This window comes from Mus caroli, chromosome 5 (genome assembly GCF_900094665.2).
Source record: "Mus caroli chromosome 5, CAROLI_EIJ_v1.1, whole genome shotgun sequence".
NCBI classification, from domain to species: domain Eukaryota; kingdom Metazoa; phylum Chordata; class Mammalia; order Rodentia; family Muridae; genus Mus; species Mus caroli.
The window spans coordinates 82,647,679-82,660,799 of NC_034574.1; the positions used below are offsets into that span (position 1 = coordinate 82,647,679).

The following is a 13,121-nucleotide window of genomic DNA, read 5'->3' on the forward strand; positions in this document are numbered from 1 at the left end:
TGGCCTTTAGTAGCTTCACAGATATATTTATTCCAAAAATAGATACCTGTATTCCAGGAAGAATATAGAATCAGGGCATGCCCATTTTCTTGGAATAAAGAACTCATAGAAATTCATGCGTATTTTAGGTACATAATAAATGAAGCTCAGTTGAAAATTTGTGGTATTCCAGAAACTGCTTGCTAAGTTGTTCTCAGGAGTCATTAGCAAAAGTACAAACCCAAACCAAACAAAAATCCCAAGCCTCCCTTCTCCACTCATGTTGAGGAGCCTTTTCATTTGCAAGGCAGATAGATACAGAGTTAACTGCTTGCTGTAGCTCACAGCTGGATGTGAGGGGGTACTCCCAGGAGGTATTTTGCTTTTAAGAAATGAAAGATTCCAGACTCTTTGTTAGCAAGCAGGCTAACTTTTCCTCAGTGGTACCTATGAAGTCTGAAAAACAGTCCAGGAGCAGAGCTGAGCCCGCTGGGGATTGAGAGTTGTTGCTAGGATTGGGAGACTTTGAGAGAAACAGCAGAAGTCTAGTGGGAAGCCTGACTTGTGTGGCTGACTAGCTCACTACTAGTACTGTGTGAGATGAAACAACAACCGTTCTGAAGATCAGCATCATTCTGCATCATAATTCGAGTTTGCACCATATTTCAATTTATTTATTTTTTTTTAAAATTCTTCAAAAACATTGTAGCTAGGAAAAATGGAATTATCTTGGTGATCTTCTTGGAAGGCCATCTCTGTGGTGTTGGCTTGATTTTGTTACCAGTGGCAATTTTCCAGAGTGGTCCAGTTCAAGATCTGTGAGAAAATGGGAATAAATGGTGCATAAGAGGAACATCAGATGCATGCAAGGCAAAAATATATTATTTCTTATGTTTATGGTAAAGATAAAACTGTCTAGTATGACCCATATATTCAGTGTATCACATTTGGGTAAGAAGTTCCCAATACTCAAAGCAAAAAAAATGCTATGCCAAAATGCATAGTTCATGACCCAGTGAAGTCTGTGCGACTGTCTACTCTATGGGAATAATTACTGTCAGAGAAAAAGCAGATAATAGCCCCTGGTGTAGTTTGGGTTTTGACCTTCCCACAGAGCTCATGTGGTCCTATGCTGGATAGTTTTATGCCAACTTGCCACAAGCTAAAGTCTTCTGAGAGGAGGGAATCTCAATAAAAAAAAAGATGCCTTCATAAGATAAAATGTAGACAAGCCTGGGGGCCATTTTCTTAATTAGTGATTGGTGGGAATCACTAGTCCCATGTGGACGAGGTGACCCCTGGGCTGGGGGCCTGGATTCTATAATAAAGCAGGTTGAGCAAGCCATGAGGAGCAAGCCAGGAAGCAGCACTCTTCCATGATCTCTGCATCAGCTCCTGACTATAGGTTCCTGTTCCATTTGATTTCTGCCCTGGATTCCATCAATGTGGTCTACTATGTGGAAGTGTAAACTGGATAAACCCTTTCTTCCCCAACTTGCTTTTGGTCATGGTGTTTCATCACAGCAATAGTAACCCTGACTAAGACAGGTCCTGGAGTGGGTTATTGGGTAGAGATTGGCCTTGGAGGGGAGAAGTACAGTTGGAGGTCCTTAGGTAACTGCTGATCAGTATCCTGAAAGAGCAGTATCAGATGCATGCATGTACTAGGCACTTCCTCTTACCTTTTCTCCCTTTGATTCCTGACAATGAGGTGTCAATTTGCTATACCACACATTCCCCACTGCTGCCACCTGACACTTGTGCAGAGGCCTAAAAGCAGCAGGCCTACATGAAGCTTATGGGACAGAATACCTCAAATAGTGAGATGAAAGGAACCTTCTCTGTTAATAAGTATTGGGTATTTTGTTACAGTTATGGAAAGCTGAACACTAATGTCTCTGGTCATGGAACTGAGATAGTAGTACTTCAGTGTCTTTTTTTTTTAACCTTAGTAAGAACCATTTGGTGTGATGAGACAGTTTGGGGTTTTGTCTGTTTGTTTGTTTGTTTTTTGTTTTCTTCTTGTTGTTGATGTTGGATTGTTTGGGTTTTTTGTTTTGTTTTGTTTGGCTTGGTTTTTGTATATAAAAAAAAATCACATGGTACAAGGTGTGATTCTAGTATCTAAAATAATTTTTACTTATAGGGTAGAGAAACTATTTTATCTGGGCATCACAGGGAACACTAATTTAATTTCTTCCAGAAAAAAAAAAAAAGCCTGGCTTGTTAAGATTGAAAACCCTCCTCCCTCTCCACTAGAACATCAGTTTGGGGACTTGAAGCCTCACCTAAGAAGATAAAAGTCAAGATGACAGCTCTGGTTACGATAACACTTTAAAGTATGGATTAGAATGTGTCTGCTGACTGTATAAGAGATAAATAAGAGGTGCACCTAGGGATGAGAATACCTAGAGACCAAAGAGTGGAGCTTGTATTCAAGTCTCTAGGGAGAGACTACTGGCCTTTCACTGAGAAAGGATGACATGACCAGCCAATTTGACCTTAACAGTGTTGGGTGTCAAAATGTGCAGAGAAAAAACAAATATCTTTCAACTTAAGATATGATGAAAACACTGGTCTGTTTAGGGGGAAGTACTCAACATTTTATCTGGTATCACTGAGTACCATAGTGGGTACAGGGTGGCTAAGGCAGGGCTCAGTCATCTCGGACATTTCTGGTTAGTTAAATATCTCCAGAGTTACTGAATAGTGCCGCAGAATCTTTCCTGGAGCTCAAGGATCATGGTGAATTCGTTATTCTTTGAAATTTGATAGAAAGGCTTGGGCTGTAGCATTGTATTCTGACACGATACCTCCACCTTAAAGCCTTGTTGAGTAGGGTGTAATTCTTTGTCAGAGCCACGCAATTTTCTGTTAGTAGCTCTCCATTCCAGATTCAAAACATTCCGTGCATTTTGTAGAAACTCAGGAAGATGAGTAAATGATTTTTTAGTTTCTATTTGGGTGATCAAAATGTGCTTCAAAGGTTAAAGAATTGGATGGTGCAGAAATTAAACGATTATTTAAAGGTTAAAGAAAAATGCTGAGGAGAAATGACATACCAAAAAATCTACAGAAGATTAAGATAATTACTATCAACCAGAAAAATCAGTCTTTTAGACTCTCCGTTAATGTTGTACAATGTTAAATGAGTTTATTTCTTGATTTACTTCGCATTAACATATTTCTGAAAGTTGTTAGGTTACAAGAAAATATCTTGACATATATTAGTTTACTGTTGCTTACTTTTCTTTCTTTTCAAAATATTATTTATTTAGTGTATATGGGGAGTTCATGGGCCATTATGTATTTGTGTGAAGGTCAAAGAGCAACTTGTGGGAGTCTACCATGCTGGTCCTGGGACTCGAACCGGTGTTGTCAGATTTGGCAGCAAGCAAATTTACCTGCTGAGCCATCTCATCTACCCTACTTTCTTTCTGAAATAGATAGTTTCTCCTGTTTCAAAGTGTCCTCTGAGAAATTAAAATTATCTTCCTAAAAATTGAGAAAATATACTCTGAGCTACAGGGGACCACCACCCAACACACACACACACACACACACACACACACACACACACACACCACCACCACCACCACCACCACCACCACACAGCTTGATGAGAAGAAATTCAGGCTGAAATGATCATAAAGGTTCCAATCCTTAATGAAAGCTTCATGTGCCTCTAAGGGTGGCTTGCGAAGCAGCCATAATGGAGATGGATTTCTAGTTTATGGAGATTCTTCTGTACAGGAAGATGTGATGGAGACAAACTGAATTCACTTAACTGGGGGCATAGATAATATATCAGCAATGGTCCAGATACTACTTTTACTCTTTAACATACACACCATGAATAATTCATATTTTGAGTTTTAGCCTTCTGAAGACAGAGAATTTCCTTTGTTTTATGACGTAGTTTTGTACTTGGGAAGGTAGATGCTAGTTTAAAAAAAAATAGAGTTCTTAGTCTGGGTCCCTGATGATATTTACCTTATAATGTTTTAATAGACACTAACACTGAAGTAGAAACTGAAATTTTTACTTATAAAGAAGAAAACATGAGCTGCAGGTATTATAGAACAATAGGTTCAAGCTGGCAAAGCATGACTGGGGATTTTAATTTAAATTAGATGGTTCTAGAATTGAGGTTTTTGTTTTGTTTTGTTTTGTATTTTGTTTGGTTTACCCACTTCATGAAAGTCCGACTAACACTAATTGAAATCATTGTTTACAGCACTTTAAAAACTTAGCTGTAGTAGGTTTTAGTCAAAACAATTGAATTTAAAACAATAAAAACATCTTTTTGCCAGGTGTAGGGGCACACACCTTTAATTCCAAGCAGTTGGGAGGCAGAGGTAGACAGATCTCTGATTCTGCGGCCAGCCTGGTCTTGGGAGTGAGTTCTAGTACTGTCAGGGCTACAAAGAGATACCCTGTCTAGAAAACCAACAAACAGACAAACAAACAAGCAAGCAAAAAATTGTTGAAATGTATAGAGTTGAGATCACTTTCTATTTAAAGCTCAGGTTATATCCAGCTAAAGGTTTGGAGACTAAATATCTTCACTGGTCACTTAAAAAATTTTTTTGTTTATTTTTTAAGTGTTCTAGAAGGGGGGGATCAGGTCACATTATAGATAGTTGTGAGCCATCATGTGGTTGTTGGGAATTGAACTCAGGACCTTTGGAAGAGTAGTCAGTGCTCTCAACTGCTGAGCCATCTCTCTAGTCCCCTCATTGGTCACCTTTAAGTGATCAGAAGCGTAACATCCGAAGGAAGCACACAGTTCTGGAACTGAAGAACTCTGCTGTGGATTTTCATGCTTGATGGCCCCATCTTTAAACAGTTTTTGTGCACCAGGATACCTCCCATGACACTTATGGTATCATTATCCTATCTAATGCCATTATAATGGATGATATACTAGGCTGGGGACCCGAGAATGAGAATCTGAAACATGTCAAAAATCTGTGTACTCTGTAAGCACAGAAGGTTCCCTCGAGGCTTAATATGGTCAACTGAAAATGAATTGAAATGGATAATAAATAGGATAAGTAAGTGGGGTAAAATTTACATCCTTTTCTATGATTTTCAAAATATGTGATAAAAATATGTGACTCTTTGGTGATGTGTTTTAACTGTACTTACCCAAGCTAGTGCACGTGCCCTGATCAGGACTGCAGGGTGTCTATCATTTCTGCATCAATCTGTTGACGAAACAATATTTTGCAGTTTATTAAACATTTTACTCAGAGGCTATTGGATCATGCAGAAGGTCTACTGCCTTTTGAACCTTGTCAGAGAATAAGATTCTTGCCCAAATGCAATTTTTCATTACAATTTTCATTAGCTCTGCTTCATATTTGTTTAGCTTTGTGCTGCCCCTCCCATAGTTTGTGGTCTGATGAGAAATATAGAATCTAATAAATGCTAATTAGCAAATGCACAGAACAGATAGCAGAAGTGCTTGCTTTGTGCTCCTGGAGTCCTAGAGGAGTTTATTCTATGCTGAGCCTTAAAGGCTGGTGAAAGAAACAGGAGTTGGGTTAGTCGGCTGCGTACAATGGGGTGGGTGAGAGAGCAAGTTCAAGGTTTGAAAGATTGAAAGTGGTCCAGGAAAGTATGAAAGGAGCCACAGAGACAGTCATGGGAGGTCAGCTTAGTGAGGAAATCAGGGATCAATACCCTTGATTGAAAAAAAAAAATCAAAGAAAATAAGATCAGGGTTTGATATGGAAACAGCAAAGAGCCGCTGGAGGAATGTATTAACCATCTTGTGATTTTTCAAGGTCATTGTAACCTCAGTGTAAGGCTGAGATTCAATGCGAGACAATTGAGTCAGACTGGAGTTGGGACATGCGTTGGGAAGATGCAATCCAGGGACAGACTACAGCAAACTAGAAATGTGAGTGTTGAAAAGTATAGGATGGGTACTGACAAATATTTGGAAGGCAGAGTTGGCAGGTGTGGGCTTTGATTTGAAATGATTAGAAGAAGAGAAATTAAGTATTACTAAGTTTTCATTTGGAAGCATGGATAAACAATGCTGATATAAATCATGAGTGTAGGAAACACAGAAGGTTTTAGGTGAAGGGATTCTGGTCATGCTGTGTATTAGTTTATTGCGGTATAAGCAATCATGTGATGAGAAGAGATCACTGCAAACAGTTGTGTACAGAGCTTGCTGCAGAGGGGCAAGGTGTTGGCTAAAGGTGGATATTTAGATATTAATGTCACTCATATAGAGGAGAACACTCAGGAAAGTGTTGTGTCACAGATTTGATCATCAAAGACAAACGGTGCAAAATGGAAATTAAGGAGTAAGTAGAGGATGATGAAAATATGTAACAGAACAAGAAAGGAAGATCATAGAGTAACAGTAGAAAACGCCAACACGGGTGCTGAGAAAGTATATTAAGGGGCTGGGCAGACAGCCCAGGGAAGAAAGTGCTTGTCTCATAAGCACAGGGACTTGGGTTTGGTTCCCAGAATCTACATACAAAGCTGGGTGTGGGGGCACACTTGAAATCCCAGCACTGGGGCGGTGCGGATGGGAGAACCCCTGGAATTTGTTAACCATCCAGCCTAGCCTAATCAAAATGCACATCTATCCCCATGGACACCAGGTCACACAGATGCACACACGAAAACACAATACATCATTTCAAAGAGGGCATGATAGTTGTGGGTAGCACATATTTCACAGAGCAGACTGAGGAGACAGAAAGCTGTTTGTCAGGTTTAGCAGGAAGGACCGATGGTGTGCCTGGCTTGGCAGTGGTAAGGTCTGGCTTCAGGTGACACCACACCACTACCCGCAGAGGCACACCAACAGTCCTGACACAAGAATTGAGTAATTCCAAGAAGGCCTGGGGAATTGGAGGACACACTGTTCAGCCAAGAAAATAGTAGGAAAGGGGAGAAAGAGAATTCTAAATAAGTGCCCAAATTATCATATTTATTAGTTCTGATGTAAGGGAAAACAACTTTTATTTAAGTTGGACAGATTCAGCTAAAAGGAAATGGGGTCTTATTCAAGGAAGGGAGGTTGCTGGAATTTAGAGTGAGTACTACCAATCTGTTGGTGGTCTTTGTTATTAATATTTTAGTAAGTTTGGAGTTTTAGTCAGTAATGCTTTTTTGGTACCAACACTTGGCTTTTGTTATGACTAGCTAAATTAGAACTGGAACCTCTGACAATGGCCTGAAGAAAAGAAGCAGGAATCTAATTTAAAACAACACAAAACAGCAAACAAACTCACAGTTTCCAGAACTGTGTGTAATCTGCTTCCTTTAGTCCATTTATAATATGTATTTTAAGGTAATAAGTTGCTTTAGATTATTCTATAAATATTTTTCATAGAGAGCATTTGATACTCTGTTTAACATATGGTAAAATCTTTGTGGAGAAACATATTAACATGAAGTGGGTATTCCATGTAGAGCATGCACTGAGAGAGCAGGTGGAGAGCAAACATCACTGAAATCTGTCAGCCCAGCTCCCATTTGGCCATTGGCAGTTGTTTCTGTTTGCTAGATTTTGGTGACCATCTCTATCAATAGCAGCAGATTTCTGACTCCATGAGGCAGTTGTGTTTTTCTGAATTATTCTCCCCAAGGTCCAGAAATAAAGTGGACAACAGCAAAAGTCTCAGAACCACCAACTCTTCAGTTAAGATCAAAGAGAAATGCAGTATTGCTCTTTTAGTTTCTTCTAGAGCAGGTAAATGGCTATTGAAGAATAGTAGGTACAATGAGAAATTAAACAAATGGAATTCCTGTGTTTTGACAATGACTGACACACAAGGCAGGTACTGATTTGATGACTGAGATACGAATATAATCCCTCAATATCTTGGAAGCCAGTGCAGCTCAAGTCTAACATCAGTGAGGTGACACATCTCAGTGGAGAGAGAGAGAGAGAGAGAGACATAGAGAGACATAGAGAGAGAGAGACATGAGAGAGAGACATGAGAGAGAGACATAGAGAGACATAGAGAGAGAGAGAGAGAGAGAGAGAGAGAGACAAGAGAGAGAGAGAGAGAGAGAGAGAGAGAGAGAGAGAGAGAGAGAGAACACAGTATAGCTTCCTACCTCAGCCTATAGAAGACAACCAAGATACCTTAGTAGCAGTGGACAGGGAAACTCTAGGGACAAGGTCATCTCTTGACAAAGTTCAAAAGTGATGTTGCAGAAGCTGTGGTGATAGATGTGTTTCAAGGAAAGATAGAGGAATGCAGGACAAAGGAAGAATGAGAGCCAATTAATAGTGTTTAAAAGAAACACTAGTGTTCATATTTAGCAATGATTGTCATTTTAACATTAAACCTCTTTATAAAATAATTCTTATGGTGAGTAAGCACTTATGTGGCCATTTTATTATTATACTAAAACAAATTAAATGTAGCCTTTTATTGTCAAAATACAAGATATTGGTGATTCCATCTCTCTATGTGTTTCTATTTATCTATCTACCTTTCAGTATGTATGTATGTATGCATGTATGTATGTATGTATGTGCTATCTACACACACACACACACACACACACACACTTGACATAAATTCACCTCAAGTGTGATGTGCACCATGCTAGGTGGCCTCTGACATTTGCATGTTATTCTTATCTCCTGTGCTCCCCATGTTCCCTGAAGTCACAAACCTTCTCTCTCTTTCTAAAATATTTATTTTTTCATATATTTGATTATGTTGTTACCCTACCTCCAACTCTCTCACACTCTCCCTGTGTCTCTACACAGCCAATTTCATTTCATGGTTCATGGTATGATGCTATTTTCTCTCTCTCTCTCTCTCTCTCTCTCTCTCTCCCTCTCTCCCTCTCTCTCTCCATCCCTCCCTCTCTCCATCTTTCCCCTGTTCCCTCCCTTGCTCCCTCTCTTGTTCCCTCCCTCTTTTCTCTCTCTCTCAAAAAAAAAAAAAAAGAAAAACAAAATTAAAATAAACTAAAAAGAATAAACAAGAGAAAAAAAATACCAAAACAAAACTAGAAGCACGCCGGGCGTGGTGGCGCACGCCTTTAGTCCCAGCACTCGGGAGTCAGAGGCAGGCGGNTTTNTNAGTTCGAGGCCAGCCTGGTCTACAAAGTGAGTGCCAGGACAGCCAGGGCTACACAGANAAACCCTGTCTCNAAAAACCCAAAAAAAAAAAAAACAGAAGCACACAAGAAAACCTGGGTCTCTTTGTGTTGGCCAAATACTCCTGAGCATGGGGACGTCCCCAGCCCTTAACCATCCCCCTTGGAATTGAACCTCTTGATGCTGACCCAAAGTCTTCCATGTTCTTCCTGGTGACTCCTTCTAGCACATCTAACCCTTTGTGACTCCCCCTGACCTGCAGAACAGTTCTCAACCAAGAACCCCACACCCACCCCACTTGGCTGGGCCCCAGAGTACATACAGAAACCAAAGGACCCACACTCACCCAACAAAGACAAAGACAAACTTCATTTCTTAAAGCTTGCAGCACTTACTATGTTTTACAGACACCTCCCTTTGCTTCTCAGAGAGGACAACCTGGAAACTTGTTTCTCTTTCTTTGCTGGGACAACCAGCAAGGCCACCACCACTCAGGAAAGCCTGTCACATTAGACACTTCGGGGACATTCAGAATAGAGACGAAGCACTAAAATTCTGGGCTACTCTTGCCCTGAGCTTTCCTACCTGTGAGCTGCAGTAGAGAGGAGGCGAGTTTATAGAGCAGCACTTAGAGGCAAAGTCCGAGTGTTTCTCCACCATGTCTTTCAGCTCTGCCGGAGAGGTGTTGGGTGTTTTTATCCTTAGCCGTTCTGCCAATCTAAAAAAAATAATTATCTGTAAGGTTAAACTATTATTATTGTAGGAACATTGTTTAAGCAAAATTACAGCCATTTTAGGAAATCCTATTTGTGGAATGGAGTTTGAGTGAGCCGTGTTGGGGTTAGAATTGAAATCTATGCCCCATTCAAAGTCATGTAAGCAAACAGAAATTGACACTGAATTTGAAAGCCAGCTGTTCTCCTTTTATTAGCGCATCATTTCCACCTAAGTGGTGTGCTTATCTGTCTTCCCTGGCTTTTCACCTTTCTTGAACATTAAATTTCAAGCTCCCTTTAAAATGTGTTCTTCACTGGACTTGACTTCAATTTTGTGCTCTTTTTTGGGGGGGGGCCTCAGTTTGCTGAACTTGGAACTCACTGTATGGATACACCGAACAGGGTGTGGAATCCTTTGGCCCTGGTTCCCAGGTGTCTCACTAGTTCACTTTGAAGATGGTGATAGGATGACACCTTTTGCTGTTTTTCCAGCTTGAGCTGTTTATGATCTTGGTTCCACTTCACCTTCATAGTGGTCCCTTTAGTTTTGTTTATGCTTTCTTCAAGAAACATGCTCCCAGACCAGTAGCCATAAGGGCTTAGGAGGGAAACCACTTCCAAGCATAAGACTTTCACATACTAAGGAAGATTTCATGGGGGTCACTGAGGAGACATCCTATTCTGCGGTTCTTAAGAAGTTCTTTTTGTGCAAATGTGTGTTTACTTGACTCCTATATCCCAACTGGTTGAAAAACGGAAATTTATTGAACAAAATGGAAAAACAGCATCTTTTTTTGAGACTTTTTTTCTTCTCCCAAGAACCCAACACCATGTCTTTCATTTTGATGGCCAATTATTTTATTGTTAATTTCTACTTACAGTGAAATGCTACCTCTTTAATTGAGAAAAATAACTGCTCTACCATGTTATTGATAATTAGTGTTTTTATTTCTACTTAGCAAGGAACACATGCTACTGAGGGTTGGCATCAGACCACCATGAAAGCTTGAGTCTTGTCAGAGAACAATCAGCAGGTAACTCCAGGGGTTTGAATACTGACCAACTATGTGCTCATGTTGCCGTTTTGAATCAAGTCTCCACAGATCACTTATAATTTACATGCTTGCCGCAGACCCTCTGGGTCCCTGTGTCTGCATGGAACGGGTCTCTCGACGCGGGTGGGCAAAGCGTGGATGAATGACAAACAGACACACACAGGAGAGGTCGTGTGGAATCTGAGTGTAATTTTCGAATCGAGCATCAGACTTTTTATGCAGAGGACAATAAGGAAGTGACATATTCCCACGGTACAATTGAGGTAACCAGAATCTTACATAAAACAGAGGAATGCAAACACAAAAGGTCTAACGGGAACCACCTGGGATAGAATTTATTGATAACAGCTGGGATCAACAAGGGCTCCACCTAAGATTCACTAATCTTAGAAACCAGGGTCAAGGGCTTCGCGCCCTTGCCATAGTTCCTATTTTAGTCTCTTGTATAGTCCACCTTCCCCTTAGGCCATTGTAAATACGTGTGTATGGGTGTAACTCTGCTATAGTTCTAAGTATCTATTCTGGTTTCTCCTTTGGTCTGAAACTTCCTTCTTCCTTAGTTATGGTAAATTCCTGTGTAAGGGAGTGACTTAGCTTTTACAATCTTACTGAATTCTAAGCCCATGATCTTGCTCAAGGACATTATAGGACTGTTGGAACACTGGCAGAAGGATTTAGCCATGTCAGAATTCAATTTTAAAAAGCACTTATAATAGGAAAATACTGAAAGGGAACACATGGATCCATACACTAGACTAACATGGAAATGGAACTCGAGAATGAAAAATTAATGTATGGGTAGAGAACGCTAGACTCCAGGAGGAGAGAGCTTCCTTGAAACTCTTTTGCCTCATGAGTGACTTTTAAGCCTTTCGGCTTGTCCAGCTGACTCGACCGGAGAGCATAGCACATGCTGTGACTCTGTTCTAGTTGGATGCTCGCCCAAATGTTCATGACACACCCTGTACTGTAACACTGGGTTTTCTACCCCAGAATAATGACTCTGAGATTTCTGTTGTTGTTGTTGTTGTTGAAACAATGTATTTGGAGTCTTGGGGAAAGGTTGAAGAAATCCACGCAGTCTGCTGTCCTGCACAGGGCAGACCTTAGAGATCTCCCCATCACTAACAACTCTGGGATTTCTTATATATGAATAAATGCCTGCCTTGGATTACTCTTGACTAGTTCCTAATTTAGTCATCCTGTTATTCTATTCCAAATTCTGCTCCATGGCAAGTTACCTCTCTTTCAGTTTCATGTCCATCTTCTTACAAGAATTCCAGGACCAATCTTCCTGCCTCTCTATCCCAGAATCCCTTTCTTCTTCCTACAGGATGTCCCACTTTCTAATCCTGCCTCAGCTCATTGGCTATAGCTTTTTTTATTAACAGGTACATACTTACACAGAGAGCATAGAGATTATCACTACACTGTTCCCCAGAAAAGAGTTATTGATTAAAGACTTAAGCTTTTAAAGCTTAAAAAAAAATGGAACCCTTCTTTATCTTTCATTCTGTATATCCTGAATTTTCACTTGTACTTTTCAGCCACAGAGCTAGACAAGTAAAACAGACACATTTGGAGGATAAATCATAAAACCAGCCACTTACTTTTTCTTGTACTCAGTAAATGTGTTCTCAGAATAATCTGCACACATTTCTTGACCTTTTTCGATGAAAGAACTTAGTTGACTCTTCAGCAGGGGACTCTAAAAAAAAAAAAAAATTACACATCAACATTCCTTGTGTGGAAATACTGTTACATGACACTGTTAGGTCAGAATTCTACGTCCCTGTGCAAGGTATCAACAAACACATTTTTTTCTTTTTTGAATGAAGCCAGTTAGTAAATATTTTAGCCTTTGTAGGTCATATATGACCTCTATTACTATATCCTGCTCTGCACAGTAGCAGTCACATACAACAGACAAAGTGCATGGTAGTGTTCGAATATGACTCATGGTCATGGGAATTTGAATTGTACTTAATTTCCACATCATGAAACGTCAATCTTCTTTTGACATTTTTTTTTCCTTTAGTAAGTTCACAAATACCACAAACCATGCTTTCCTTGTTAGTTTGCAGGACATATATAAGTAGGCAGTGGAGCAGGTTTGATCCATAAACTTCATTCTGCCAATTTAGCCTATGTTATTGATATAGAAACTTAGCCAGGTGTACCTGAGTGCTGAAACAGGCAACAGAATCCTGAGTGTCACAGCACTCCCTAAGGGTTTTCAGGGTTGGCTCCAGAACTTTGCTGAGGAACACTTCT

General features: G+C 40.1%; 1 protein-coding gene across 1 annotated transcript in view; it reads right to left on the reverse strand.

Moving 5' to 3' along the window:
- Positions 1 to 625: 625 nt before the first annotated feature.
- Gc (GC vitamin D binding protein) overlaps positions 626 to 13,121 on the reverse strand; it is a 36,619-nt gene continuing 24,123 nt past the window's right edge. Inside the window, exons 8-12 of the mRNA XM_029477791.1 lie at positions 13,028 to 13,121; positions 12,458 to 12,555; positions 9,662 to 9,794; positions 5,131 to 5,189; positions 626 to 795 (exon numbers count right to left, since the gene is read on the reverse strand). The exon at positions 13,028 to 13,121 is cut by the window's right edge and continues 64 nt beyond it. Coding sequence (XP_029333651.1) covers positions 5,154 to 5,189; positions 9,662 to 9,794; positions 12,458 to 12,555; positions 13,028 to 13,121 — 361 coding nt within the window. The 3' untranslated portion in view covers positions 626 to 795; positions 5,131 to 5,153. The remainder of the gene's footprint in view (positions 796 to 5,130; positions 5,190 to 9,661; positions 9,795 to 12,457; positions 12,556 to 13,027) is intronic.